General features: G+C 42.7%; 2 protein-coding genes across 5 annotated transcripts in view; one reads left to right on the top strand and one right to left on the bottom strand.

Annotated features, from left to right (window-relative positions):
* Positions 1–1,867, bottom strand: part of LOC138962407 (uncharacterized) — a 36,039-nt gene extending 34,172 nt beyond the window's left edge. Inside the window, exon 1 of the mRNA XM_070334211.1 lies at positions 1,687–1,867. The gene's annotated coding sequence lies outside the window, so the exon portion shown is untranslated. The remainder of the gene's footprint in view (positions 1–1,686) is intronic.
* A 226-nt stretch (positions 1,868–2,093) lies between these two features.
* Positions 2,094–19,941, top strand: LOC138962405 (uncharacterized). Of its 4 annotated transcripts, XR_011454502.1 has the most exons (8): positions 2,094–2,177; positions 2,512–2,858; positions 11,924–12,056; positions 12,764–12,943; positions 13,387–13,569; positions 14,372–14,452; positions 18,714–18,944; positions 19,514–19,649. XR_011454502.1 is itself a non-coding variant. In XM_070334208.1 (7 exons), the coding sequence occupies exons 2-7, from the start codon at positions 2,539–2,541 to the stop codon at positions 19,709–19,711; spliced, it is 1,095 nt and encodes a 364-aa protein (XP_070190309.1). In that variant the 5' UTR covers positions 2,094–2,177; positions 2,512–2,538; the 3' UTR covers positions 19,712–19,941. The 4 variants fall into 4 exon arrangements, 3 of the variants coding, with proteins under 3 accessions (XP_070190309.1, XP_070190310.1, XP_070190311.1); XM_070334208.1 differs by lacking the exon at positions 18,714–18,944 and having other exon boundaries at positions 19,514–19,941; XM_070334209.1 differs by having other exon boundaries at positions 18,714–19,656.
* The last annotated feature ends 4,487 nt before the right edge of the window (positions 19,942–24,428 follow it).

The raw sequence follows: 24,428 nt of genomic DNA, 5'->3' as shown, positions 1-24,428 counted from the left end.
TTGGCCAAAATTTCAATCAATTTGATTGAAAAATGAGGGTGTGACAGTGCCGCCTCAACTTTTACAAAAAGCCGGATATGAAGCCATCAAAGATATTTATATAAAAAATGAAAAAAACGTCTGGGGATATCATACCCAGGAATTCTCATGTAAAATTTCATAAAGATCGGTCCAGTAGTTTACTCTGAATCGCTCTACACACACACACACGCACAGACAGACAGACAGACACACACACACATGTATACACCACGACCCTCGTCTCGATTCCCCCTCTATGTTAAAACATTTAGTCAAAACTTGACTAAATGTAAAAAGACCAGAAAGGGCTTAAGTTTACCTTAAATCAATAAATGTTCTGTCTGTTGCCGGTTTTTTAGTTGCGCATGCATGTATTCCCACGGATCAGCAAATGAAATTATGACGAACTAGGTCATCAACAAATAATCTGAGCACTACAAATGTATTGTTCTGCTTCAAGCATGATGATGTCTTTAGTTCTTGACGTTTGAATGTCATATTCATAAGACTCATATCCACACACAGGCATGTTCATGCAATCTCATTAACAAAGCATTGCACAAAACAGGGGTCATTGTCATTCTCATAGCAACATTTTCTGTAAATTACGAAATACTGCTTTTCCAGGTGTCATACGCATTTTATTTTTGAGACATACTGACACAACAAATATTGAAATAGGTCTTGTTTTGCATCAATCCAAATGTCTGCTTCGCAATCGCATCAAGTTACATGTACTTTGACAGACAGAGCTGACACCTGCGAGCCGCATTTCTCGCTTCGGTCACCGATTCGCCCATGATCGTGTTGTTGCCGAGATACAAGCCCCAAAACGGATCTCCATAAATGTTTCTCCAAAAAAGAAAAGACCCCAGTTCTTTGAAATTGAACTTTTTAAAAAAAATCTCAATGAACGGACTCATCAGTCATCGGACCTAAAAAAAATAGAGGTAGCTTGTGGAGAGTGCCAGTCCTCCAGCCGTGCAGCTCCGAAATGAATCATTGGTTCCCCAGCAGAGGCCAATAGTGAAATATATGCATTGCATTGCAATACTGTTTCCTAATAGTAATAGTATTACTAGAATTAAAATTAACAAAACCCTGCCAAAAATAACTATGTTAAACTCACTTGTCACTTAGTTTTCTATAATAAATATATGCTTCATCATTGTTGTGTACATATATATACATGTATATGTATGCCACTTTGATGGTTTCAACACTTTCTTGGAACTTGGAAGTCGAAACTGGGTCAGCTGGTTCATTGATTCAAATGTCAATAAATTGAATAATAAATGTTCTGATGTACAACTAGAGTAAAACGCCAATGTTCCCATTGTTATGCACTTCACTGCTATGTGTTACACAGCATGGGTTTACTTGTTCCAGTTTCTCTGTGGGGATGTATTAAATGCACCTCCTCAATATAATGATAAGCCACTACAAAGTACAATTATCAAGAGATGCTGTCACACAACATGACCGCTTTTCGCGAACTGTGGACTCTATACTTATCATTATCGTAACAGTTGTCTGTTGAAATGGAAGCTGCTCGGGCGATGCAAAATTATAAAAATTAGGAATTCAATCATGTTGTGTTTACACCGACGAAGTTAAAAAACATCCACCTAAAAACTCACATAACGGATACTGATTTAGACCCACCTTTGCACTCGAAGAAAACCCACTTAAATTTAAAAGAGACGCTTGCAAGTGTATATATTTACATCCACTTATTAGTCAAACGTCAAACCATGTGCGCAATTAAGTGCAATGATTGTCAGTTTTGTAGAGAAAATTGATAAAATTAGGACGCTATCCAACATGAGGACAAGGGTGCCGCCATTAACTGCACAGTCGAAACGGTGTGGTTCCGATTAGACAAAAAGAAAGCAATTATTTTCAACCCTGTTGAAAAAATACAATATAAAGCACACTTTCTTTTCGTGTGTTATTAGCAGATAAAATGGCAATAGTTCCAAAATATGTGAAGAATTTAGTTTCTTTTAATTTAATTGACAAACAGACTTCGAGTATTGTATTCAGCGTGAGCCTTCTTTTTATCTATTTACACAAAACTGTCGAAACCTAGTTTCATTCCTGCAGCCAAATCTCGCTGAAAGATTTCAACTAAGGTTGTTACGCCACTTTCGCTGGTATGTAAAGTACGCTTGTAACGGTAAAATTGGTGATGATATGCTACAAAATGTTTTTACTTTAGTTCTTGTTCGGCATTTGAGTGTCATCAATGGTAAAAATCATTATTGTATTTCTTTTGAGGTCCATATGGCATTGACAGGCTCTTTGTCTCTGGTTTGGGGAGGAAGAGGATAGGGCCAGGATTAGAGATGCGACCGACAGTATGGAGCATTGATCGGTGGCAATCAGTCTAGAGATCATTGTCTCTTTTTCCTATGATTATGCATTCATTCTATGCACATTTTTAACTTTTACTACGTACCCTTGGACGGCTTTGCTTTCCAATTCCAGGTACCAGACTCTGCAGGTTAAGTCAGTATGAACCGTTCAGGAGCAGAGGGTGTTGAAAGTTGCCAAGCTCTTTGTCGGCGAAAATATGTACCCAGACCTTCTCTCCTTGATGTTGGTGATCAAAGTATCAAAGCTGGAACTTCCTTCAGTGTTGTTAGCTACAATATATTGGCAGAGTGTCACCGTCAAAAATGGGACTACAGTTACACTGCAGAGGAGTTCTTGGTTCAGGAGTACCGCCATGCTCTTTTGATGAAGGAGCTGCAGCAATTGGATGGGGATGTCGTCTGTCTACAGGAGGTCAACCCTGGTTATTTCAACGATGCTTTGTTCCCTGCTATGAGAATGTATGTTTGAGTTGTGTAATTGTTCTCAGAATTAGGCCCAAAAAAAAATAGGTGTGGTTACGGTAACATAGCCAAAAAAAATAGGGTAGGAAGGTAGGCAATCACTTCTTTTTTTTTTAACTTTTTTTTCTAATGTGTACAAATTAAACCTACTTGACAGGGAAATAAGTGTGCGACTCGGGCGCTTTCGCTTTCATGGCGTTTTCTGCACTCGTTTTCTTGTGTTTTTGACAAATGTAATAAAAAGTTATAGGGTCGGCCCCTAAAAATAGGGTAGGTCGGGTTACCGTAACCACACCTATTTTTTTTTTAGGCCTCAGAGGATAATAATGCTGATGGGGTCTTATGTCGACCAAAAGAGTGGGATTCCCTGTAGGCGGACGTCCTGTAGGGGGATTCCGTGTATACAGGGAATCCCACAGGTGGTAGTTCCTGAAAGCGTTTCGCCGATCTCGCTGAAAGTCATGTGATGCTTAGCGACATCAGTAGAATTTGATGTTTTTCTATCCTTTTTGGTATTTCTTAAAAAGTTCCAGTATGGTTTGCAATTTTGATTTAAGAAGAGTTTAAATCGATAACCAAATGACAGAAAACGCAGTTAAAATAAATTACAGCAGACTTCCACTAACTCGCGGTCCACTAAATCGCGAATTCGGCTATATCGCGGAGACCTCTTGGACCCCCAAAAAAACAGGACCGACCTTTTAAAAAAAATTTTTTTTTTAAATATATATATATTTTTTTTTTTTACAAAATTAGTCATGTAAAGGCCAAAAAATAGTACAGATCATGAAAAAATGTTCTATCATAACCAGGCTATCTCTCTCTGGGTCCCATGGCCTTTCATCATGCATTACTGAATTGTCATTTCATCTTATCAGTCGTGCCTTCGGCTGATGACGAAGACATGGGAAACAGCAGCGCGATTTTGATCTAGATCTAACTGCAAACACGAGTGCCTGTCAGCATGGGAAGACTCTGCACTGTTTACGGTTGCAATATTACTCTTTCTCTCCCTCAGTCTCTCCAAATAGTGTTCTACATGTGTGTGTGTTTTCAGGTTGTGTACATTACGGGTTGATCGAGACCTGCGAACAAAAGAAAAACAAACCTTTCACGCGCACGTGCCCCACTCAGTCAAGAACTTTCATGCCACGATCGGTATCGTCAAATTGGCTACGTGCCTATGGAGGTTAAGTGTCTGACCAGTCAGTATGGCCAGTCAGGCGTGCAGTTGAACACTCGAGTCCAGCTAATTGCGATCTCTGCTAGACGGTCCGGGTGGCCACAGGCGCCAATCAAGTGCTTAAACTGCGCTTCAGTCTTCTGCAATGTATGCAATTTAACACTCGAGTCCCGCTAATCGCGATCTCAGCCGCTAGACGCCCCGGATTTTCTACAGGCACCATGAAGTGCTTCAGCTTCTTGCGTTTCCAAACGAAATAAAATAATGTGGTAATTCACCACGGCTTGCGTTCTGTTCATTGTCAGCATAGTTAGGCTGATGGGGTCTATGTCGACCAAAAGAGTGGGATTCCCTGTAGGTGGAGTTCCTGGAGGGGGATTCCCTGTATACAGGGAATACCACAGGATTTAGTTCCTGTAGCGTGTCGCTGATATCGCTGAAAGTCACGTGATGCTTGGCGACATCGGTAGAATTTGATGTTGTTCAATCTTTTTTGATATTTCTTAGAAATTCGAGTATGGTTTGCAAGTTTTATTGAAAAACTCCACCCTGTGGGATTCCCTGTATACAGGGAATCCCCCTCCAGGAACTCCACCTACAGGGAATCCCACTCTTTTGGTCGACATAGACCCCATCAGCCATAGTTAGTGTGTGTGTGTGTGCAGCAGTGAGTCGCTATACGCGTACAGTGTACGTCTGTGTCTGATTAACTGGTAAGTTTGTGACGACGTATGAGTCGGAGAAAAAAGAAAAGAAATCGTCATTGCAGTTAATCTTTTGAGAACTTAGTTGCCACCAGTCACACTTGCGAGAAACGCAGTAACACATACACATGAACATTGTAGCACAACCACATGCCAGGCGTGCGTGCGCACGCGCACACGCACACACGCACGCACATACACACATGCACGCACGCACACACACATGCACTCACACGGCAAACCCACACACGCCAACGTGACGCTGCACATGCTTTTTGTGACCAACAAGGGAAATAACCGCGTTTTTCTCTGACTCAGAAGAGAACGCGGTTTCTTCCCTTTAATTGGACCCCAAACTGCATCGCGAATCGGATATATCGCGATCAAAAATCTTTGGACCCCAAAGACCGCGAGTTAATGGAAGTCTGCTGTACTCGTACTAACGACATAATATATACTGCACACGAATTCAAGAATTCTAACAGATTTTCCTGTGGAACCACCTTTGTGGAAGGGGAAGTAGCGCTAAGGTAACTTAAATCGGTTTACAGCAGTCACGCGCTTGGCACGAGATCGAGCGGTATCCTACTTCCCTGCAGGAACTCCTACAGGAAGTCCGCCTACAGGGAATCCCAATCTTTTGGTCGACATAGACCCCATCAGCGATAATAATAGGTCAATTGGATTGAACCTATCTGTGGGTCCAAATGCCTTGATTTTGACCGCTTAGTAGGGAAATTGATGGTCACAATTAAGTCCTCTTATGTGTCATACGTGTCATACGGTTGACCAAACAGGGGGCAGACATATCTATATCTATATACGGCTTGTGTGTGTGTGTCTGTCTCTCTTCGCGATGCACGGCCAAAGTTCTCGATGGATCTGCTTCAAATTTGGTGGGCATATTCAGGTAGACCCCGGACACAATCTGGTCGATGAAAATTTTCAATCCATGCTCTCAGCGCACAGCGCTGAACCGATTTTGGTTTTTCTGTAGATCCATTTCCAGTAACTCTTCCTTATCTTCTCCAGTGTTTTGCACGTTTATCTCCCTTCCTTCGTGTGGCGTCAATCGTGGGTACCCGACGAAGCCGGCGTACGGTGCGCAACTCACCCGGCAAAGCCGGGTACACGGCTCTACTTCTTCCCAGCGTAGCCGGGTATTCATACTCCGTCTCGCGATCATCCCGACGAAGCCGGTACCCGGCGAAGCGGGTAATCATCTAGTCGATCCCGAGACGGAGTATGAATATACTAGATGATTACCCGCTTCGCCGGGATGATCGCGAGACGGAGTATGAATACCCGGCTTCGCCGGGAAGAAGTAGCGCCTAATACCCGGAGTTGCACACCGTACGCCGGCTTCGTCGGGTACCCGCAATTGACGCCAGATAAACGCGCAAAACACTGGGGAAGATAAGGAAGAGTTACTGGAAATGGATCTACAGAAAAACTAAAATCGGTTCAGCGCTGCGCGCTGAGAGCACAGGTTGAAAATTTTCATCGACCAGATTGTGTCCGGGGTGTACCTGAATATGCCCACCAAATTTGAAGCAGATCCATTGAGAACTTTGGCCGTGCATCGCAAAGAGAGACAGACAGACAGACACACACAAGCCGTATATAGATATAGATGCTCAAATAAAAATAAAAATATTCATCATGTGACGGAAGACCGAGGCCTTGGGAACAACTCTGTGGGTGTATCCAATGTTTAATTTTCCTATTAAAGGCACAGTAAGCCTCCCGTAAACCATCACAGATACTGTCAGGCTTTTACACACAGTACAAACACCCTTTCGTTTAAACACTCACCACTTGAGAACATCCTAGGTGCCCTACGTAAAGAGCGAGCAATTTTCAAAGAATTTATTTTTGCAGATTGTCTGATCAGACAATCGGACATCGTGTTTTGGCGCTAGACCTAACGTTTAAAATCTAAATGATAAATTGACAGCTTGTTACACAAACATTCTTAAATCATAAAAGATTTATTTTTTCATTGTGACAGGGGAGGCTACCGCTCCTTTCACAGCAGACTCTGCACCCGAGTTGTTGGCCTTTAAGTCAACACCGGTGGATTGTGGAACTCTGTTTGTGATGGGGTCTGGTGGTTTCCGATTGTCTGTATGTTCATGGAAACCTTCGGGTTTGCATAACAGTTTTTATAGGGCTAAGAAATTAGCCCTAACATTTTCAATCCTGTTTGATTGCACTTCGCCTCCCGAGGTGATCGAAGTGTTACGGCACTCGGTTACATCTGGCGCTTGCGAGCAGGGATGGGACTCGGCATGATATGTTCAGGTAATGGCATAATATGATCACTGAACATTTTCGTGCTGTTCCCATTCTGCGAACTTGAGATGGACAGTGGTCCCCCGGTTCGGAACTTCGGGACGAAGTTCATTCAAACGGGGGCAATTGTGACAGGGGAGGCTACTGTAACATTGTGAACACCAGTCGACATTGATGAGCGAAAATATTCCTATTCATAGCAGAGCTAGGAGTAATCACGTGGAGTTCGTGAATGTGTGAGTGAGCGAACACGGAAGAGATTTTCCCCTTGCTGTTTTAGGGCAGTCCTGCCTGAGCTATGAGAGAGAGCACACGGAATAAACAAAGAGAATGAGCTGACAGCTTCAACGTCTTATATGTCTGCGTATGCAACGATCGTCTTCTTTACAGCTACCGCTCCTTTCACAGCAGACTCTGCACCCGAGTTGTTGGCCTTTAAGTCAACACCGGTGGATTGTGGAACTCTGTTTGTGATGGGGTCTGGTGGTTTCCGATTGTCTGTATGTTCATGGAAACCTTCAGGTTTGCATAAGGCCTAAAAACAAAATAGGTGTGGTTACGGTAACACGACCTACCCTATTTTTAGGGGCCGACCCTATAACTTTTTATTACATTTGTCAAAAAACAACACAAAAAAACAAGAAAACGAGCGCAGAAAACGCAATGAAAGCGAAAGCGCCCGAGTCGCACACTTATTTCCCTGTCAAGTAGGTTTAATTTGTACACATTAGAAAAAAAAAGTTTAAAAAAAAAGTGATTGCCTACCTTCCTACCCTATTTTTTTTGGCTATGTTACCGTAACCACACCTAATTTTTTTTTTTGGCCTAACAGTTTTTATAGGGCTAAGAAATTAGCCCTAACATTTTCAATCCTGTTTGATTGCACTTCGCCTCCCGAGGTGATCGTAGTGTTACGGCACTCGGTTACATCATCAAGACAATACGAAGTTTTGAAATTTAAAAAAAATTAGCCCCGAAGCACACCCCCGCGGGTTAGGGGGAAGAATTTACCCGATGCTCCCCAGCATGTCGTAAGAGGCGACTAACGGATTCTGTTTCTCCTTTTACCCTTGTTAAGTGTTTCTTGTATAGAATATAGTCAATGTTTGTAAAGATTTTAGTCAAGCAGTATGTAAGAAATGTTAAGTCCTTTGTACTGAAAACTTGCATTCTCCCAGTAAGGTAATATATTGTACTAGGTTGCAAGCCCCTGGAGCAATTTTTTTATTAGTGCTTTTGTGAACAAGAAACAATTAACAAGTGGCTCTATTCCATCTCCCCCCCTTTCCCGGTCGCGATATAACCTTCGTGGTTGAAAACGACGTTAAACACCAAATAAAGAAATAAAGAAAGAAAGCCCCGAAGCAGGGTCATGCAAGGTCGTGGTTCTCATAGCAGACGAATTTTCTGTATAGCTCTTGCTCTTTGAAGCCAACCACCGCCGATAAGTTCGTGTGACTCGTGTTGCATTTTAGATTCAGAGGTACAAAATAACGTGCTATTGCACATACACTGATACAGCGAGTCGCATTGAAATCACAAACTGACTACTAAATTGTGAAAAAAAAGGAAAGTGGATCACACGGGTTCATGATGGCTCAGGGGTAAGATAAACCACGAAAACAGGTGTGTGTTTTACGCGAGCTAAATAGCCATGCAAACGAACTGTGTCATTTAAAGCTATTAAATGCTATTGCAAGAGTGTTCGATAAGGTTAGAACTGCTTTTTTCATGAGAAGATTTAAATGGTTCTGTAAACCATTTGAAACGGACTGGGGCTTTAACAATAGTAGTGTGCATGTGAAAATCTCTGACTCTGAAGCTACTCTTTCATACAATTATCTAGACCAGTTGTCGATCGAACCACCCCTATTTAGTGTGTATAAATATAATTCTGACAATCATTCATACTAAGACTTATTCATTGTTTGTTTGTCTGGTATGTACCAGGCTTGTTGAATTTCTTGCGGGCTAGTGACTTTCTTGGAGTTACTCACCCGGCTGGCAAGTTACATTTTTGAGATTTGGCCATCCCTGCATAGGTCTTCTTAATCAGTCTTAACACAAGTGAATGATGAAACCGGCACGGTTGGCCTAAGTGGTAAGGCGTCCGCCCCGTGATCGGGAGGTCGTGGGTTCGAACCCCGGCCGGGTCATACCTAAGACTTTAAAATTGGCAATCTAGTGGCTGCTCCGCCTGGCGTCTGGCATTATGGGGTTAGTGCTAGGTCTGGTTGGTCCGGTGTCGGAATAATGTGACTGGATGAGACATGAAGCCTGTGCTGCGACTTCTGTCTTGTGTGTGGCGCACGTTATATGTCAAAGCAGCACCGTCCTGATATGGCCTTTCGTGGTCGGCTGGGCGTTAAGCAAACAAACAAACAAGTGAATGATAACTACAAGTTAGTATCCCCCTTCATTGGCTCTGTCGACGCCCGTTTTTAACCGCTTGCTTCCCTTTATATAATAAATCGACCATAGGGCGTTTTCATCCAAAACTAAATTTTTTGTATGTCATCAAAAATATTGAATTTTTGGCAGGGAAATCGTTTTGAAAAATGACGTCAGAATCTTTTCGGTATTGGTCAATGCATTTTGGAGCCGGACTACAACATAATGTCGGTCACACTTGAAATTAACACTACTTAAAATGACTTTCCATACAAGGGTAAGTTACTTAACTCACCTCGAGTAAGATCGACAGAACATACAGTACACAAATTATGTCAAATACAAACGGAGAAACTCGGAAACCGAGGTGTCGACACATGCTCGAGAACTCACGTGTAACATTCGAAGTTGAACATTCTATTGTTAGTGTGCTCACCCATGAACCCGGCGGTCAAGGGTTCGATACGCACAGGTGGCAATAATATTTTAGAAATATTTATTTTGAATTTTTTAACTTTTTTTAACTTGTATTTCTTGTATTTTATTCATTTTTACATTTAGTCAAGTTTTGACTAAATGTTTTAACATAGAGGGGGAATCGAGACGAGGGTCATGGTGTATGTGTGTGTGTGTGTGTGTCTGTCTGTGCGTGTGTGTGTGTAGAGCGATTCAGAGTAAACTACTGGACCGATCTTTATGAAATTTTACATGAGAGTTCCTGGGAATGATATCCCCGGATCCGGCTTTTTGTAAAAGTTGAGGCGGCACTGTCACACCCTCATTTTTCAATCAAATTGATTGAAATTTTGGCCAAGCAATCTTCGACGAAGGCCGGACTTCGGTATTGCATTTCAGCTTGGTGGCTTAAAAATTAATTAATGACTTTGGTAATTAAAAATCTAAAAATTGTAAAAAAAAATAAAAAATTATAAATTTACGTTCATCTTATTCTTCATCATTTTTTTTATTCCAAAAACATATAAATATGTTATATTTGGATTAAAAACAAGCTCTGAAAATTAAAAATATAAAAATTATGATCAAAATTAAATGTTTGAAATCAACTTAAAAACACTTTCATCTTATTCCTTGTCGGTTCCTGATTCCAAAAACATATAGATATGATATGTTTAGATTAAAAACACGCTCAGAAAGTTAAAACGAAGAGAAGTACAGAAAAGCGTGCTATTCTTCTCAGCGCAACTACTACCCCGCTCTTCTTGTCAATTTCACTGCCTTTGCCACAAGCGGTGGACTGATGATGCTACGAGTATACGGTCTTGCTGAAAAATTGCATTGCGTTCAGTTTCATTCTGTGAGTTCGACAGCTTGACTAAATGTTGTATTTTCGCCCTACGCGACTTGTTATTAATTCCAAAGGTTTGAGTGATGTATTGAAGACTAGATGATTACCCGCTTCGCCGGGAAGAAGTAGAGCCGAATACCAGGCTGCGCCTGGGACCCGGCTTTGCCGGGCGCCCGAAGGAAAGGAGATAAACGCGCAAAACACTGGAGACCTTCTAAAAATAGTAACGTGCAGTGACCTTCTAAAAATAGTAACGTAGTAACGGGAATATGGATTGACGCCACACGGAGGAAGGGAGATAATCGCGGCTGAAAACACTGGAGAAGATAAGGAAGAGTTACTGGTAGTGGATCCCGACAAAAAAACACAAAATCGGTTCAGCGCGCACAGCTGAGAGCATGTGTTGAAATATCTCATCGATGAGGTTGTGTCCGGGGTGTAGCTGAATACGGTGTCCAAATTTGAAAAAGATCCACCAAGAACTTTGGCCGTGCATCGCGAACAGACAGACAGACAGACAGACACAAGTCGTATATATATATATATATAGATACTACAATTTACCAAAGGGTTGTATAATTATCGAGTTCCTCTGGTGAACGATTTCCCAGAATTACTCAGCTATTTTAAGTAACGTCTGACCCCCCGCGGGTTAGGGGGAAGAATTTACCCGATGCTCCCCAGCATGTCGTAAGAGGCGACTAACAGATTCTGTTTCTCCTTTTACCCTTGTTAAGTGTTTCTTGTATAGAATATAGTCAATTTTTGTAAAGATTTTAGCCAAGCAGTATGTAAGAAATGTTAAGTCCTTTGTACTGGAAACTTGCATTCTCCCAGTAAGGTAATATATTGTACTACGTTGCAAGCCCCTGGAGCAAATTTTTGATTAGTGCTTTTGTGAACAAGAAACAATTGACAAGTGGCTCTATCCTATCTTCCCCCTTTCCCGGTCGCGATATAACCTTCGTGGTTGAAAACGACGTTAAACACCAAATAAAGAAAGAAAGAAAGTAACGTCGGCTTTTGGGGAAATTCCGATGGGCGATTGTATCAACGCTCGTTGACTGGATGTAATGGTGGTTGTCCACTTCTAGTTTAATCCACTTCTTCATGTACGTGTTTGTTCAGTCTGTATCTAGATTTGTGGCTGCATGTATTTGATATTGTCATGTCTTCTTTTAAGGCTTGGCTATGATGGACTGCTCAAGCGTCGAACTAAGGAAGAGTATGATGAAGGAGAGGCTACATTTTTTAAAACAGACCTCTTTGAGCTTGACAGCAGCAGAGCTGTGTCTTTGACAGAAGTTACCTGGAGGGTCAGTATATATATATGTGAATGTATTTAACTTTCAATAGTTAAGATTTGCAAAGCACAGATGCAACAGCTTCAGTGCAACCTATGTTAAGTTTTTGCATGAGTGTGACTTTTCCTGATAGATTTAAATAGACTATTTTCGTAAATAACTCGGTCGGGTTTGTATGGGTTGTGAAAGAGTGAATACCCATTCAATACCCATTCAATACCCATTCAATACCCATTTACTCTTTCACAACCAATACAAACCCGACAGTTATTTTCAGAATTTGTCTATTTGTAATTGTAACTGTAACGGTAACGTTCATCTACAGCCTGATTATTTGATGAAAGGAAAGTTCTCAACAATTCCTCAGCCCATATTAAAATGTCATGAATTTAATTTTGTAGAGACTTAACCGTACACCTGGCTACCGTACTGGACATACCTCAGCAGTAGCTGTTATATACAGTTTGAGTACAGCACTGATTTGACTGCAGGGAACATTTTGCCTGATCTGTGCAATTGAAAGCATGATAGAGCTATGATGCAATGAAGTGAGAGTTTTGACAAGGCCCTCCATCCAGTCATGCATTCTTTTGAGAAGTACGACTGTTGCTGTTGCAAGGTGTGTAATGTTTTCTTCTTGGTTGAAAGGATGATTTGAACCCCAAAACAATCCTTCATACAATGAAATACTTTATTTTTTTCTGGTTTCCATTTAACAGGAGATGGAAAGAAGGGGGCTGAGTCCTGATATTGAAATGGCTGTCAACAAATATTTGGACAGGGCAGATGTTGTTCTGGTAACTCGTCTGCGATGTAAAGGTTCCAGCAGAGTGGTTACCGTGGGCAATGTTCATCTTTGTTGGGAGGACAATCTTCACCCAGATGTCAAGGCTGTTCAGGTATGTTGCAAAGATAAACAATGTTGTACTACTAAAAGCTGATCATGTGTAGGTGTCTGTTGGTGCTGGCTTTTTAAGGGTAAATGGAGATAGTTTCCTGACACTGATGGTTGCACAGAGCACTGTCATTTAATTTTTAAGGCTGTCTTCATTCCTTGTTTATCTTGTGCGTATGTTTGTGTGTCTTTCCATAATTTAAAAATTCAAGACTACATGTTCAATTCTGAAAACTTTTCAAAAGTATACATATGATTTAATATTTTGACTGTTTGATGAAATAAATACATATGATGGAAACAAAAATCCAAACATTTCAAATCAAGAATAAAAAAAACAAGAAAGGTCAAATTATTGGAATATTTAATTCAGGACAAATCCCAAACATTCACAAATTGGAGGACTTAACTTCATTCATTTCTCATTCTCTGTATGTCTAATATTAGGCTGCGTGTGCCATCAAAGAGGTGGTGGGCATGGCAGGAAGCGACGGTGCTCACATCATCTGCGGTGACTTCAACTCGGAGTGGAGCAGTCCTATCTATCAGCTGGTGCTGGACGGTTACCTGTCGGACTCCTCCATCGCCACGCTGCAGGGTGTCCAGAGGCTGGAACTCAACGATGGAGCTGTACGTTTTTAGTGTGCCTTTTGTAAAGCGCTGTTTGCTTATAATACAAATGTAACTGTGGTGAGAGGACAATGCTGCAGGGATGGGAATTGAAAAAAGTAAAAAAGGCTGACATTTTGTAAGTTTTAGCAAAGTCGACGATAAGAAGAGCCTAGCCCTACTAGGGGGGTCCGGGGCATGCGCCCCCCCCCCCCCCCCCCCCCCCCCCCCCCCTAACCCCCCACCGGAATTTGTGTCTCCACAGAACCCAAATGGTGCAATTTGGTGTCATCAGAGCTTGCCATTAAATTAGAACCAGTTTTGCCTCCCCCATTTATTTTTTTGGCGTACACTTTTGCTTTTTCGGCGGAACAAAATTGGCTGAAATTTGCCTTTCGGCGAATGCTGGCTTCAAGTGTCCCTAAATGGAGGTGTCCTGTCATGGCAGGGATATTTTGGTACAAGAAACAGCCAAGTTGTTGATGGTTGGTATGTATTTATGGGAAAGTATGAATCCCACATGAAAACTTGGATTAATCTGTGTATGGTTTACATGAAGGGTTACTTGAAAATTAGGGTTTTAGGAAAGGGCATCTGCAGTGTAGATAAGCTCTTAGCTGCTTTAAAGGGTGTTCTGTCATGGCAGGTGTCATTCATCCATATCAACGCCCAATATGACTGCAAATGGCAATTTTTAGGTGTAATTGTATTAGTGTAAGGTCATTTTTGCTTCACCGTTTTCAGTGTTGTAGACCACATGTTAGTGCTTTGACTATAACCCCTTTGCTTTTCACTTTGCCTTTGTTTTGTTTTTCATCATCAGAAGAAATCACTCGTGGAACATTATGAAGCAGCTTTCCACCATCAAGCTTCAAACCTGAAGAGTGCCTATGCCAGTGTATTGGTAAATGATTGTTATATTTCTCAGATGGTTTAATTGTCTACTTCTTCCTAAAATGATAGAAAATGCTCTGATGATTGAGAGAGAGATACAGAGAGAGTGTCTCTCTCTCTCTCTCTCTCTGTAAGCAAAGTTTGATTCGCATGTTTGGACAAATCCCATTGTGTGGACAGGTCCTGTTGGATCTACTTTTTGTTTCCTTGCTTTGCCATGCTTTTCAGTAGCAGACAAAAAAAATATTTGTTTTAATTTGTTGGGGATGAGTACTAGCCTGTACACCCTTAACCTCTTCACTGCCACAGTATAACAGCATTTTGGTATTGCTGTGTGCCAGGGCAAAATTTTGCTTTCTTCGGTATAGGTTCACTAATCTGTTCACTGCTCGATCATTTATTGAGATATCTCTTAGATCTTTGGCATGTGTTTTGCTTATACCCTTGGCTATTATAGGATGACATGATCATTGGACTTTGTTTGTGATTGTTATAGTAAAAATTGATATAATGACCATTTTGGTCAAAAATTACAGTTTCCGGACTTACACACACACAGTGACACACATTGCAGCACGTAAAACCACACAAAACACTGCCAAAACTGGTGTCAAACATCAGGTACTCACATTACAGCCCATAAAAGTATTCTTCTGTGTGGTAATCCATAAATCACTTCTTGTAGAGCTTCCAGAACACTGTATCGCTTGAAAACAGGTCTACGACTTGAGGTCGGACTTTCGGCCGCCATTGTGAATGGCGAGAATGCTAACACAGTTTTCAACACGTGGTTGCAACTTTAGTAACTTATCCGAACGGTCTATGGGAAAGAACTGTGTTTAGAACCCCTACAAGTACTTGGACAGTGGTTACCTCCCATTTAGTTTTCAGAAATGTCCTGAAATGTTGATGACACAAATCCCACGTATGAGATACGGTTATGGGCGTACGACAAACCAAAAATGACCACGTATTACATACGGGGTGGGCAGTGAAGGGGTTAAAAGGGAAATTTATAATAATCATCCATAAATGATTATTCTCTATCGAGAAACAAGATTATGAGAATATGGGTTTGAACTGTCTGACCTGTTCACACTCTATACACCCTCACGATCCCTCCGCTCCTCTGTAGACACTAGAATATTCCGTCTATCTTCTTTTAGTCGCAAACAGCACGGCCAGAGAGCCTTCTCCCACTCTGCTGCCGTTGCGTGGAACTCTCTCCCTTACTCTATCCGACACTGCCAAACATTTTGTTCCTTCAAATCAAACCTTAAAACACACTTCTTCACACAGTATTTTGATTAATTTTATTTCAATATGGTGCATTTTTGATCAGGTGTTTGAATGTTTGAATGTTTTGCCTGTGTTAGTATGCTTGCAGCTTGTATTGATGTAGTGTTTCGTTGTTCACTTGTGTGCTGAATGCTGCTGCACATGAAGTGCCTGCAATAGATCGCGGTGATTTGCCGGTGCTTCTTCTCGCCTGCGCACACGTCTGTCCAATTCATCCCAGAGGTGTTCTATCGGGTTCATGTCTGGCGACATGGATGGCCAGGGAAGCACCTGGACATGGTGGTCGGTGAGGAACTGGGTGGTGAGTCGTGCTGTGTGCGGGCGAGCGTTGTCCTGCTGGAATATGGCATCCTGGTCAGCCAGAAGAGGAAGGGCGTGTGGGCGCAGAATTTCCTCCACGTATCGCTGGGCAGTTATGCGCCCTTGGACGTGCACCAGGGTGCTCCTTCCAGCGGTATTGATCGCCCCCCACACCATGACGCCTCCACCACCATGAACGGGTGCCTCATCCACACAGTTGGGCGCGTAACGTTCGTTTACTCTCCGGTAGACCCTCCTCCGACCATCATGTCGCTGGAGCAGGAAGTAGGACTCGTCGCTGAACCACACGTGTCTCCAGTGATTCCGGACGGTCCAGCGAAGGTGCTGGTTGCCCCACTGCACTCGGTTCTGGCGATGGCGGCGGGTGAGGACAGCTCCTCTGTGAGGTCTGCAAGCTCTCAAACCAGCTTCATGCAGGCGGTTCCGCACGGTCTGGTCCGATAATCGGTGTGGCCCGGGGAGAGCCTGGACAGAAGATGAGGCCGACAGGAAACGATTCCGGAGGTTGCGGAGCCGTATGAAGCGGTCGTGAGCAGCAGTTGTCGCCCTTGGTCTTCCCGCTCGTGGCAAGTCAGCAACGGAGCCAGTGGCTTGAAACCTGACCCACAGTCTACTGATGGTGCTCTGGGACACGTGGAAGTGCCTGGCGATTGCACTTTGACTTTGGCCTGCTTGTAAACGACCCAATGCAATTTGGCGGTCTTCTCTGCTCAATCGGGCCATCTTTCGTCGCTGAATTGTCATCTGATTTCTTTGTGGCGAACAATCCGCTTTTATGGGTTTTGGAAGACATGGAGAGAGCTCAATATTCCCCGAGTTTCACGAGATTACACTGAGGCATGACGAGTGGTCATGCCAAATGAGCAATTTTGACATTGTAGCCACTGATAACGCATGCGTCACGTGCAGAGCTCACTTGTGGCAATGGACGAAAGGTCGACGACCAGATAAACATTTTCTGCAGTTTGGTGGATATCCTTGTAGCCATATAACTAAATTAACCAAATATTACAAGCTATGCGTTTCTTTTTTTGAACAGTATATATGTATGGGTTTGTTTGGTTTTTTTCATTTTTCATTGTAAAGCGCTTAGAGAACGTAAAGCGCTCTATAAATCTCCCATATTATTATTATTATTATTAACAAACAACCACTATACACTCCCCACCTTTACCTTTAGAACAAAAAACATATGGTACAAACCCTTAATAATAATAATAATAATAAAACATTCTTTGATAGCGCGCCAAATGGCAGTCTCAGGGCGCTTTACATTAGACATTAAAATTCAACATTTTACATATGAAGTTTCCTCGTAAAAAATAACATTCAAGCATTAAAAAAATTCATTGACAACGACCACTTATAGTTATATAAGATATTCTAGAAAAATTGTTTTTAAAAAGATGAAAAATACGGAAGATAAGTAATGGGCACATAGTTACACATAAAAAGTCTAACAATAAAACAGAACTTACATAAAAGCGTACAGACTGATCTAAAACAGAACGAAGATGTAACACAGACTGTGGGGCAACAAATTTAACAACTAACAACAGGCATACTGTATTATAATACTACATTAGGACTTTTAAACCCAATACACATTAAAACATCGAATTCAATTCATCATACAATACAGGCATTAAAGGTCCTTGTCTACATTTTTATACCGAAATCGCCATTTGACCATTAAAATGCAGAGTCTATTATCTACTAATATCAACAATACACCCCCTTTCGATCAGGAAAGACGAAGCCAAAGTAGCCGTTTGAAAATTCATTGTAGTATTCCAGCGTAGTACTCATAGTAGGATATCCTTATTTGTAAAATGCCAAGCGCAAAACTCCTCTCAAATCCCGTGCATTTCGTGCGTTTATAAAAAAGCATGGACAGCGCTCCAGTGTCAAACTGTTGCTGCACTTGTTTGGGCGTGGCTATAAGCATAGTGACATGAATTTGATTGGTCAGTATTTTTCGGCAAAGCACATGTTCTCAGCAAACAGAAAACAAAATATTGGAAGCGTGAGTCACGCTACCCAAAAATAAAATCCTTTTTTACATATTTTTTTTTTCTATAATTTTTTTCCCCCATGGTTCATTCATCATTTGACATAATTTTGTTTCAAAATCTAACCATAAGATTATTGAAAAAAAGCTAAAATGTAGACGACCACCTAATACTAATAGTTAACATTTTATAAACAACAACCAGATACATATGATCCTCTAGAAGGTTTAAAAACAACCAGTCAACAAGCAAACTTATCATTCAGCACATTCACTCACAAGTCACATGCACGCATTACACCACAGCTTCAATGTCCTAATTACTTTGTTCAATTCAGTAAAAGGCAGATTTGTACAGGTGAGTCTTCAGTTTAATCTTAAATGATAATAGTGAAGGAGACTGGCGGACCGCTAGGGGAAGTGAGTTCCAGAGTGTAGGGACTTGGAATCTGAAGGATCTTTGTCCAGCTGATTTGAGTTTGGTTCTAGGAACTGTGAGGAGCAGCTGGGATGAGGACCTCAGGGACCTAGTTGGAGAGTACTTTGTCAGTTTTGATGACAAGTAAGGAGGGAGGGTGCCATGAAAGTAGTTGAAAGGTAGAGTGCCCAGCTTGTACTGTATTCTCTGTTGCACTGGAAGCCAGTGGAGATGATTCAGCAGTGGCGTAGCATGATCCCTGCGCTTCTTTCGGAGGATTACCTTAGCTGCACTGTTCTGAACTCGTTGATTGCAAGATAGCTGATCAGTGGAAATGCCAGCCAAGAGAGAATTGCAGTAGTCAATGCGAGGTGTAACACGTGCACAGACGAGCTGTGTGGCAGCCTTCTTGGTCAAAAAACGCCTGATCTTGGCTACTCTGCGAATCTCCAGGTAGGATGTACTGCAAATGTGACTCACTTGTCTGCTCATTGTAAGTTGTGATTCAAGATATACCCCAAGATTTTTAACGTAAGGCTTAAAGACTATTTCATGGTTAAAGGTACACCCACAGTTCGTATAGTGCATACAAGTACATCCCAGAAAAGGGGAATTTTATAATAATCATCCATAAATAATTATTCTCTTTCGAGAAACAAAATAATGAGGATGGGTTTGAACAGTTGTCCCCTGATGAGGCTATACCTTTCTGTTTCCCCAGAAAACCTCTTTAAAAACACACATTTAAAAAGAAGTTGTCCTAACAACTTGAAACTGTAAATCTATCCGAAAAGTACTATTCCCTCTATAAGAATAATTCAGGTTTAACATTATTGGGAGAGGTACTTTAAGAAATCTCTGGGCTGCCTCGATCTACTGCATTTGCCTGGTTTGGCAGACCCTTGACTTACACCCAGTTTCCAGTCTCATTTTTTACACTGCTTGGGTCGTCTCTGTGTACTCTGTGCATGCATGTGTTTTGTCCAATGCTTTGAAAATGATTAATGACTGTGTTATTGTAGGGGGCAGAGCCAGAAATGACATGTTACACAGACCAGATGTGGATGCTGGACTACATTTTCTATGACAGCAACACGGTCATTCCCTCTAGCGTGCTAGCACATGTGGAGAAAAGCATCATTGTGGGAACCGGAGGTCTTCCTTCAAAGGAGTTTCCGTCTGATCACTTGTCTCTGAAGGCATCTTTTACTTTCTTGTAGACCACACATATTGTTTCCAGGAATGAGATTTCTTGTAGACTCAGCTGCCTGTGGAGGTGAACTTTTTATATCCAAGAGTCATTTTATTTTGTAATTTACATGTGGTTTTGTTACACTGTGCGAGTGAACGTCCTGTGTTGTTGAGCGTATGGCTGACAGGCTGAGAGTGTTACGTTTTCTTTGTACATATGTAAATGTATTCAAGTCGTTGAATAAATATTTGCCATGTTCTTCTGAATTGTGTTTGATTTAAATTACCTTTGAGTTTTTGTCCTCTTGATTTTATCATAGAATCGGACTGCGATGATTTTTTTTAATGTTATGGAGTATTTCGTCATTGGTATTACATTGTAGCAGGCATGACTTTTATGTCAACCTGACTCAACCATGTTTGATAATTTTTAATCAATCATGTCCAGTCTTTTTCAATGCAAAGCAGCACATTCTCAGACAAGACCGTTTATCTCTGTGTTCATTTAAGTTTGTTAAAGTTAGGTTCTCCACATGTATACCACGTATCCTAAGCCAAGTGGAAGAATTTAAACGCAGACATCAGCTCTCTGTCCGACAGACTCGCCAGCATGAGCAACGTCAACGCAGACGTCGACTCCATGTGGATGGAGTTCAAGACATCCCTAATGTCAGCCGTAGAGAAGAACGTACCATCGAAACTCCGGCGAGCGAACTCAAGCCTACCATGGGTCGACTGGCGCGTCAGGAAGCTGTTCAGAAGAAAAAAGCATCTCTACAAACAAGCCAAGAAGACCGGCAACTGGAAAAACAACTGGTTCTTCCACAAGGAGTGCAGAAGAGAAATGCGGCGCTGAGAAAGGGACTTCGTCAACTCGACGATAGAAGAGGGCCTGAAGGAGAACAACTCCAAACCCTTTTGGCGCTACGTGAAATCCAGATGCCAGGACAACATTGGAGTAGCACCACTGAAGAAAGGCCCCTCCCTCATCAGCGAGAGTCTCTCCAAAGCACAGATCCTCCTAACCCAGTTCACTTCCGTTTTCACCCGTGATGACGGCTCCCCCCCCCTCCTGAGATGAAAGACCCCCCTACCCCACCATCAACAACCTCACCATAGACATCAGAGTCGCCAAACTACTCAAAAACCTCAACCCTTCCAAAGCATCCGGACCAGACAACATCCCCAACAAGATCCTCAAAACCTGCGCTGAAACCATAGCCCCCGCACTAACTACCATCTTCAACCATTCCATTGAGACATTGAGACTGGCTCACTGCAAACATCTCGGCAGTCTTCAAGAAGGGCGACAGAAACCGAGCAGAGAACTACAGGCCAGCATCCCTCACATCAGTGGCCGGTTAACTGCTGGAACATGTCATCTGCCGCCACCTTGGAAACCACCTGGAGATACATAACATCTTAACTGACAGGAATCACGGCTTGATATACATAACATCCTGACTGACAGGAATCACGGCTTGAGATACATAACATCCTGACTGACAGGAATCACAGCTTGAGATACATAACATCCTGACTGACAGGAATCACGGCTTGAGATACATAACATCTTGACTGACAGGAATCACGGCTTGAGATACATAACATCTTGACTGACAGGAATCACGGCTTGAGATACATAACATCTTGACTGACAGGAATCACGGATTGAGATACATAACATCCTAACTGACAGGAATCACGGCTTGAGATACATAACATCCTAACTGACAGGAATCACGGCTTGAGATACATAACATCCTAACTGACAGGAATCACGGCTTGAGATACATAACATCCTAACTGACAGGAATCACGGCTTGAGATAACATAACAAACTAACTGACAGGAATCACGGCTTGAGATACATAACATCCTGACTGACAGGAATCACGGCTTGAGATACATAACATCCTGACTGACAGGAATCACGGCTTGAGATACATAACATCCTGACTGACAGGAATCACGGCTTGAGATACATAACATCCTGACTGACAGGAATCACGGCTTGAAATACATAACATCCTGACTGACAGAAATCACGGCTTGAGATACATAACATCCTGACTGACAGGAATCACGGCTTGAGATACATAACATCCTGACTGACAGGAATCACGGCTTGAGATACATAACATCCTGACTGACAGGAATCACGGCTTGAGATACATAACATCCTGACTGACAGGAATCACGGCTTGAGATACATAACATCCTGACTGACAGAAATCACGGCTTGAGATACATAACATCCTGACTGACAGGAACCACGGCTTGAGATACATAACATACTGACTGACAGGAATCACGGCTTGAGATACATAACATCCTAACTGACAGGAATCATGGCTTGAGATACATAACATCCTAACTGACAGGAATCACGGCTTGAGATACATAACAAACTAACTGACAGGAATCACGGCTTGAGATACATAACATCCTAACTGACAGGAATCACAGCTTGAGATACATAACATCCTAACTGACAGGAATCACGGCTTGAGATAACATAACAAACTAACTGACAGGAATCACGGCTTGAGATACATAACATCCTAACTGACAGGAATCACGGCTTGAGATACATAACATCCTGCCTGACAGGAATCACGGCTTGAGATACATAACATCCTGACTGACAGGAATCACGGCTTGAGATACATAACATCCTGACTGACAGGAATCACGGCTTGAAATACATAACATCCTGACTGACAGAAATCACGGCTTGAGATACATAACATCCTGACTGACAGGAATCACGGCTTGAGATACATAACATCCTGACTGACAGGAATCACGGCTTGAGATACATAACATCCTGACTGACAGGAATCACGGCTTGAGATACATAACATCCTGACTGACAGGAATCACGGCTTGAGATACATAACATCCTGACTGACAGAAATCACGGCTTGAGATACATAACATCCTGACTGACAGGAACCACGGCTTGAGATACATAACATACTGACTGACAGGAATCACGGCTTGAGATACATAACATCCTGACTGACAGGAATCACGGCTTGAGATACATAACATCCTGACTGACAGGAATCACGGCTTGAGATACATAACATCCTGACTGACAGGAATCACGGCTTGAGATACATAACATCCCGACTGACAGGAATCACGGCTTTAGATAAATAACATCCTAACTGACAGGAATCACGGCTTGAGGTACATAACATCCTAACTGACAGGAATCACGGCTTGTGGTACATAACATCCTGACTGACAGGAATCACGGGTTGTGGTACATAACATCCTGACTGACAGGAATCACGGCTTGAGATACATAACATCCTGACTGACAGGAATCACGGCTTGAGATACATAACATCCTGACTGACAGGAATCACGGATTGAGATACATAACATCCTGACTGACAGGAATCACGGATTGAGATACATAACATCCTGACTGACAGGAATCACGGCTTCAGATACATAACATCCCAACTGAGAGGAATCATGGCTTCAGATACATAACATCCCAACTGACAGGAATCACGGCTTGAGATACATAACATCCTGACTGACAGGAATCACGGGTTGTGGTACATAACATCGTGACTGACAGGAATCACGGCTTGAGATACATAACATCCTGACTGACAGGAATCACGGCTTGAGATACATAACATCCTGACTGACAGGAATCACGGATTGAGATACATAACATCCTGACTGACAGGAATCACGGATTGAGATACATAACATCCTGACTGACAGGAATCACGGCTTCAGATACATAACATCCCCACTGAGAGGAATCAGGGCTTCAGAAACATAACATCCTAACTGACAGGAATTACGGCTTGAGATACATAACATCCTAACTGACAGGAATCACGGCTTGAGATACATAACCCCTGATGTTCCTATGCCACATCAATGACCTGCCTGAATCTACGAAGTCAACAGTACGACTTCGCAGATGACCGCTTGCTGTACCGGGAGATCCACACCTTCCAAGACCACCTCACCCTGCAGGCAGACCTCAAACAGCTGGAGATCTGGGCCAAGAAGTGGGGCATGCGCTTTAACGCGCAAAAGTGCTACATCCTCTCCACCATGAAGCAAATCGTCCTACTTATACAGCCTGGATAACGTCATCCTCCAGCAGGTCCAACACAACCCCTACCTTGGAGTACTACTCTCCGCCGACCTGAATTGGTCTTCCCACATCTCCAACATCTGCCGCAAAGCTGGATCAACTGTGGGCTTCCTACGCCGGAATCTCCGGAACTGCCCACAGGACTCAGTGCAGGCGCCTGGCGTACATAACACTCGTCCGATCCACGCTGGAGTATGAAGCTACCGTGTGGGACCCTTACCTCCGGCGGGACATCGAGAGGCTGGAGAGAGTTCAGCGCCAAGCAGCCCGCTTTATCACGCGAGACTACAAGTCGAGAAGCCAGGGCTGCATCAGCGACATGCTGAAGAACCTGAACCTCCCCCCACTGGAAGAGCGCCGCAGGCAGTTACGCCTCAACTTCCTCAACAGGATCTCTGAGGGCCTGGTCCCCGCACTCCCGCACAAGTTTCTCACCCCGGCCGTTAGCGGACGACGGAGTCATCCCCAGAAGGTTCCAGGGGTATGAAAGCAGCAATATCATCGAGTGGCAGGCTGTCAACAACACACGAGGCTTCCGCATCCCCACCTGCAAGACAGACCAGTACAAGAACTCCTTTTTCGTACGGACAGTCGCAGAGTGGAATCAG

This window comes from Littorina saxatilis, linkage group LG3 (assembly GCF_037325665.1).
Source record: "Littorina saxatilis isolate snail1 linkage group LG3, US_GU_Lsax_2.0, whole genome shotgun sequence".
NCBI classification, from domain to species: domain Eukaryota; kingdom Metazoa; phylum Mollusca; class Gastropoda; order Littorinimorpha; family Littorinidae; genus Littorina; species Littorina saxatilis.
The sequence above is the reverse complement of the archived record's forward strand: the minus strand, read 5'-3'. Positions and strand labels throughout refer to the sequence as shown.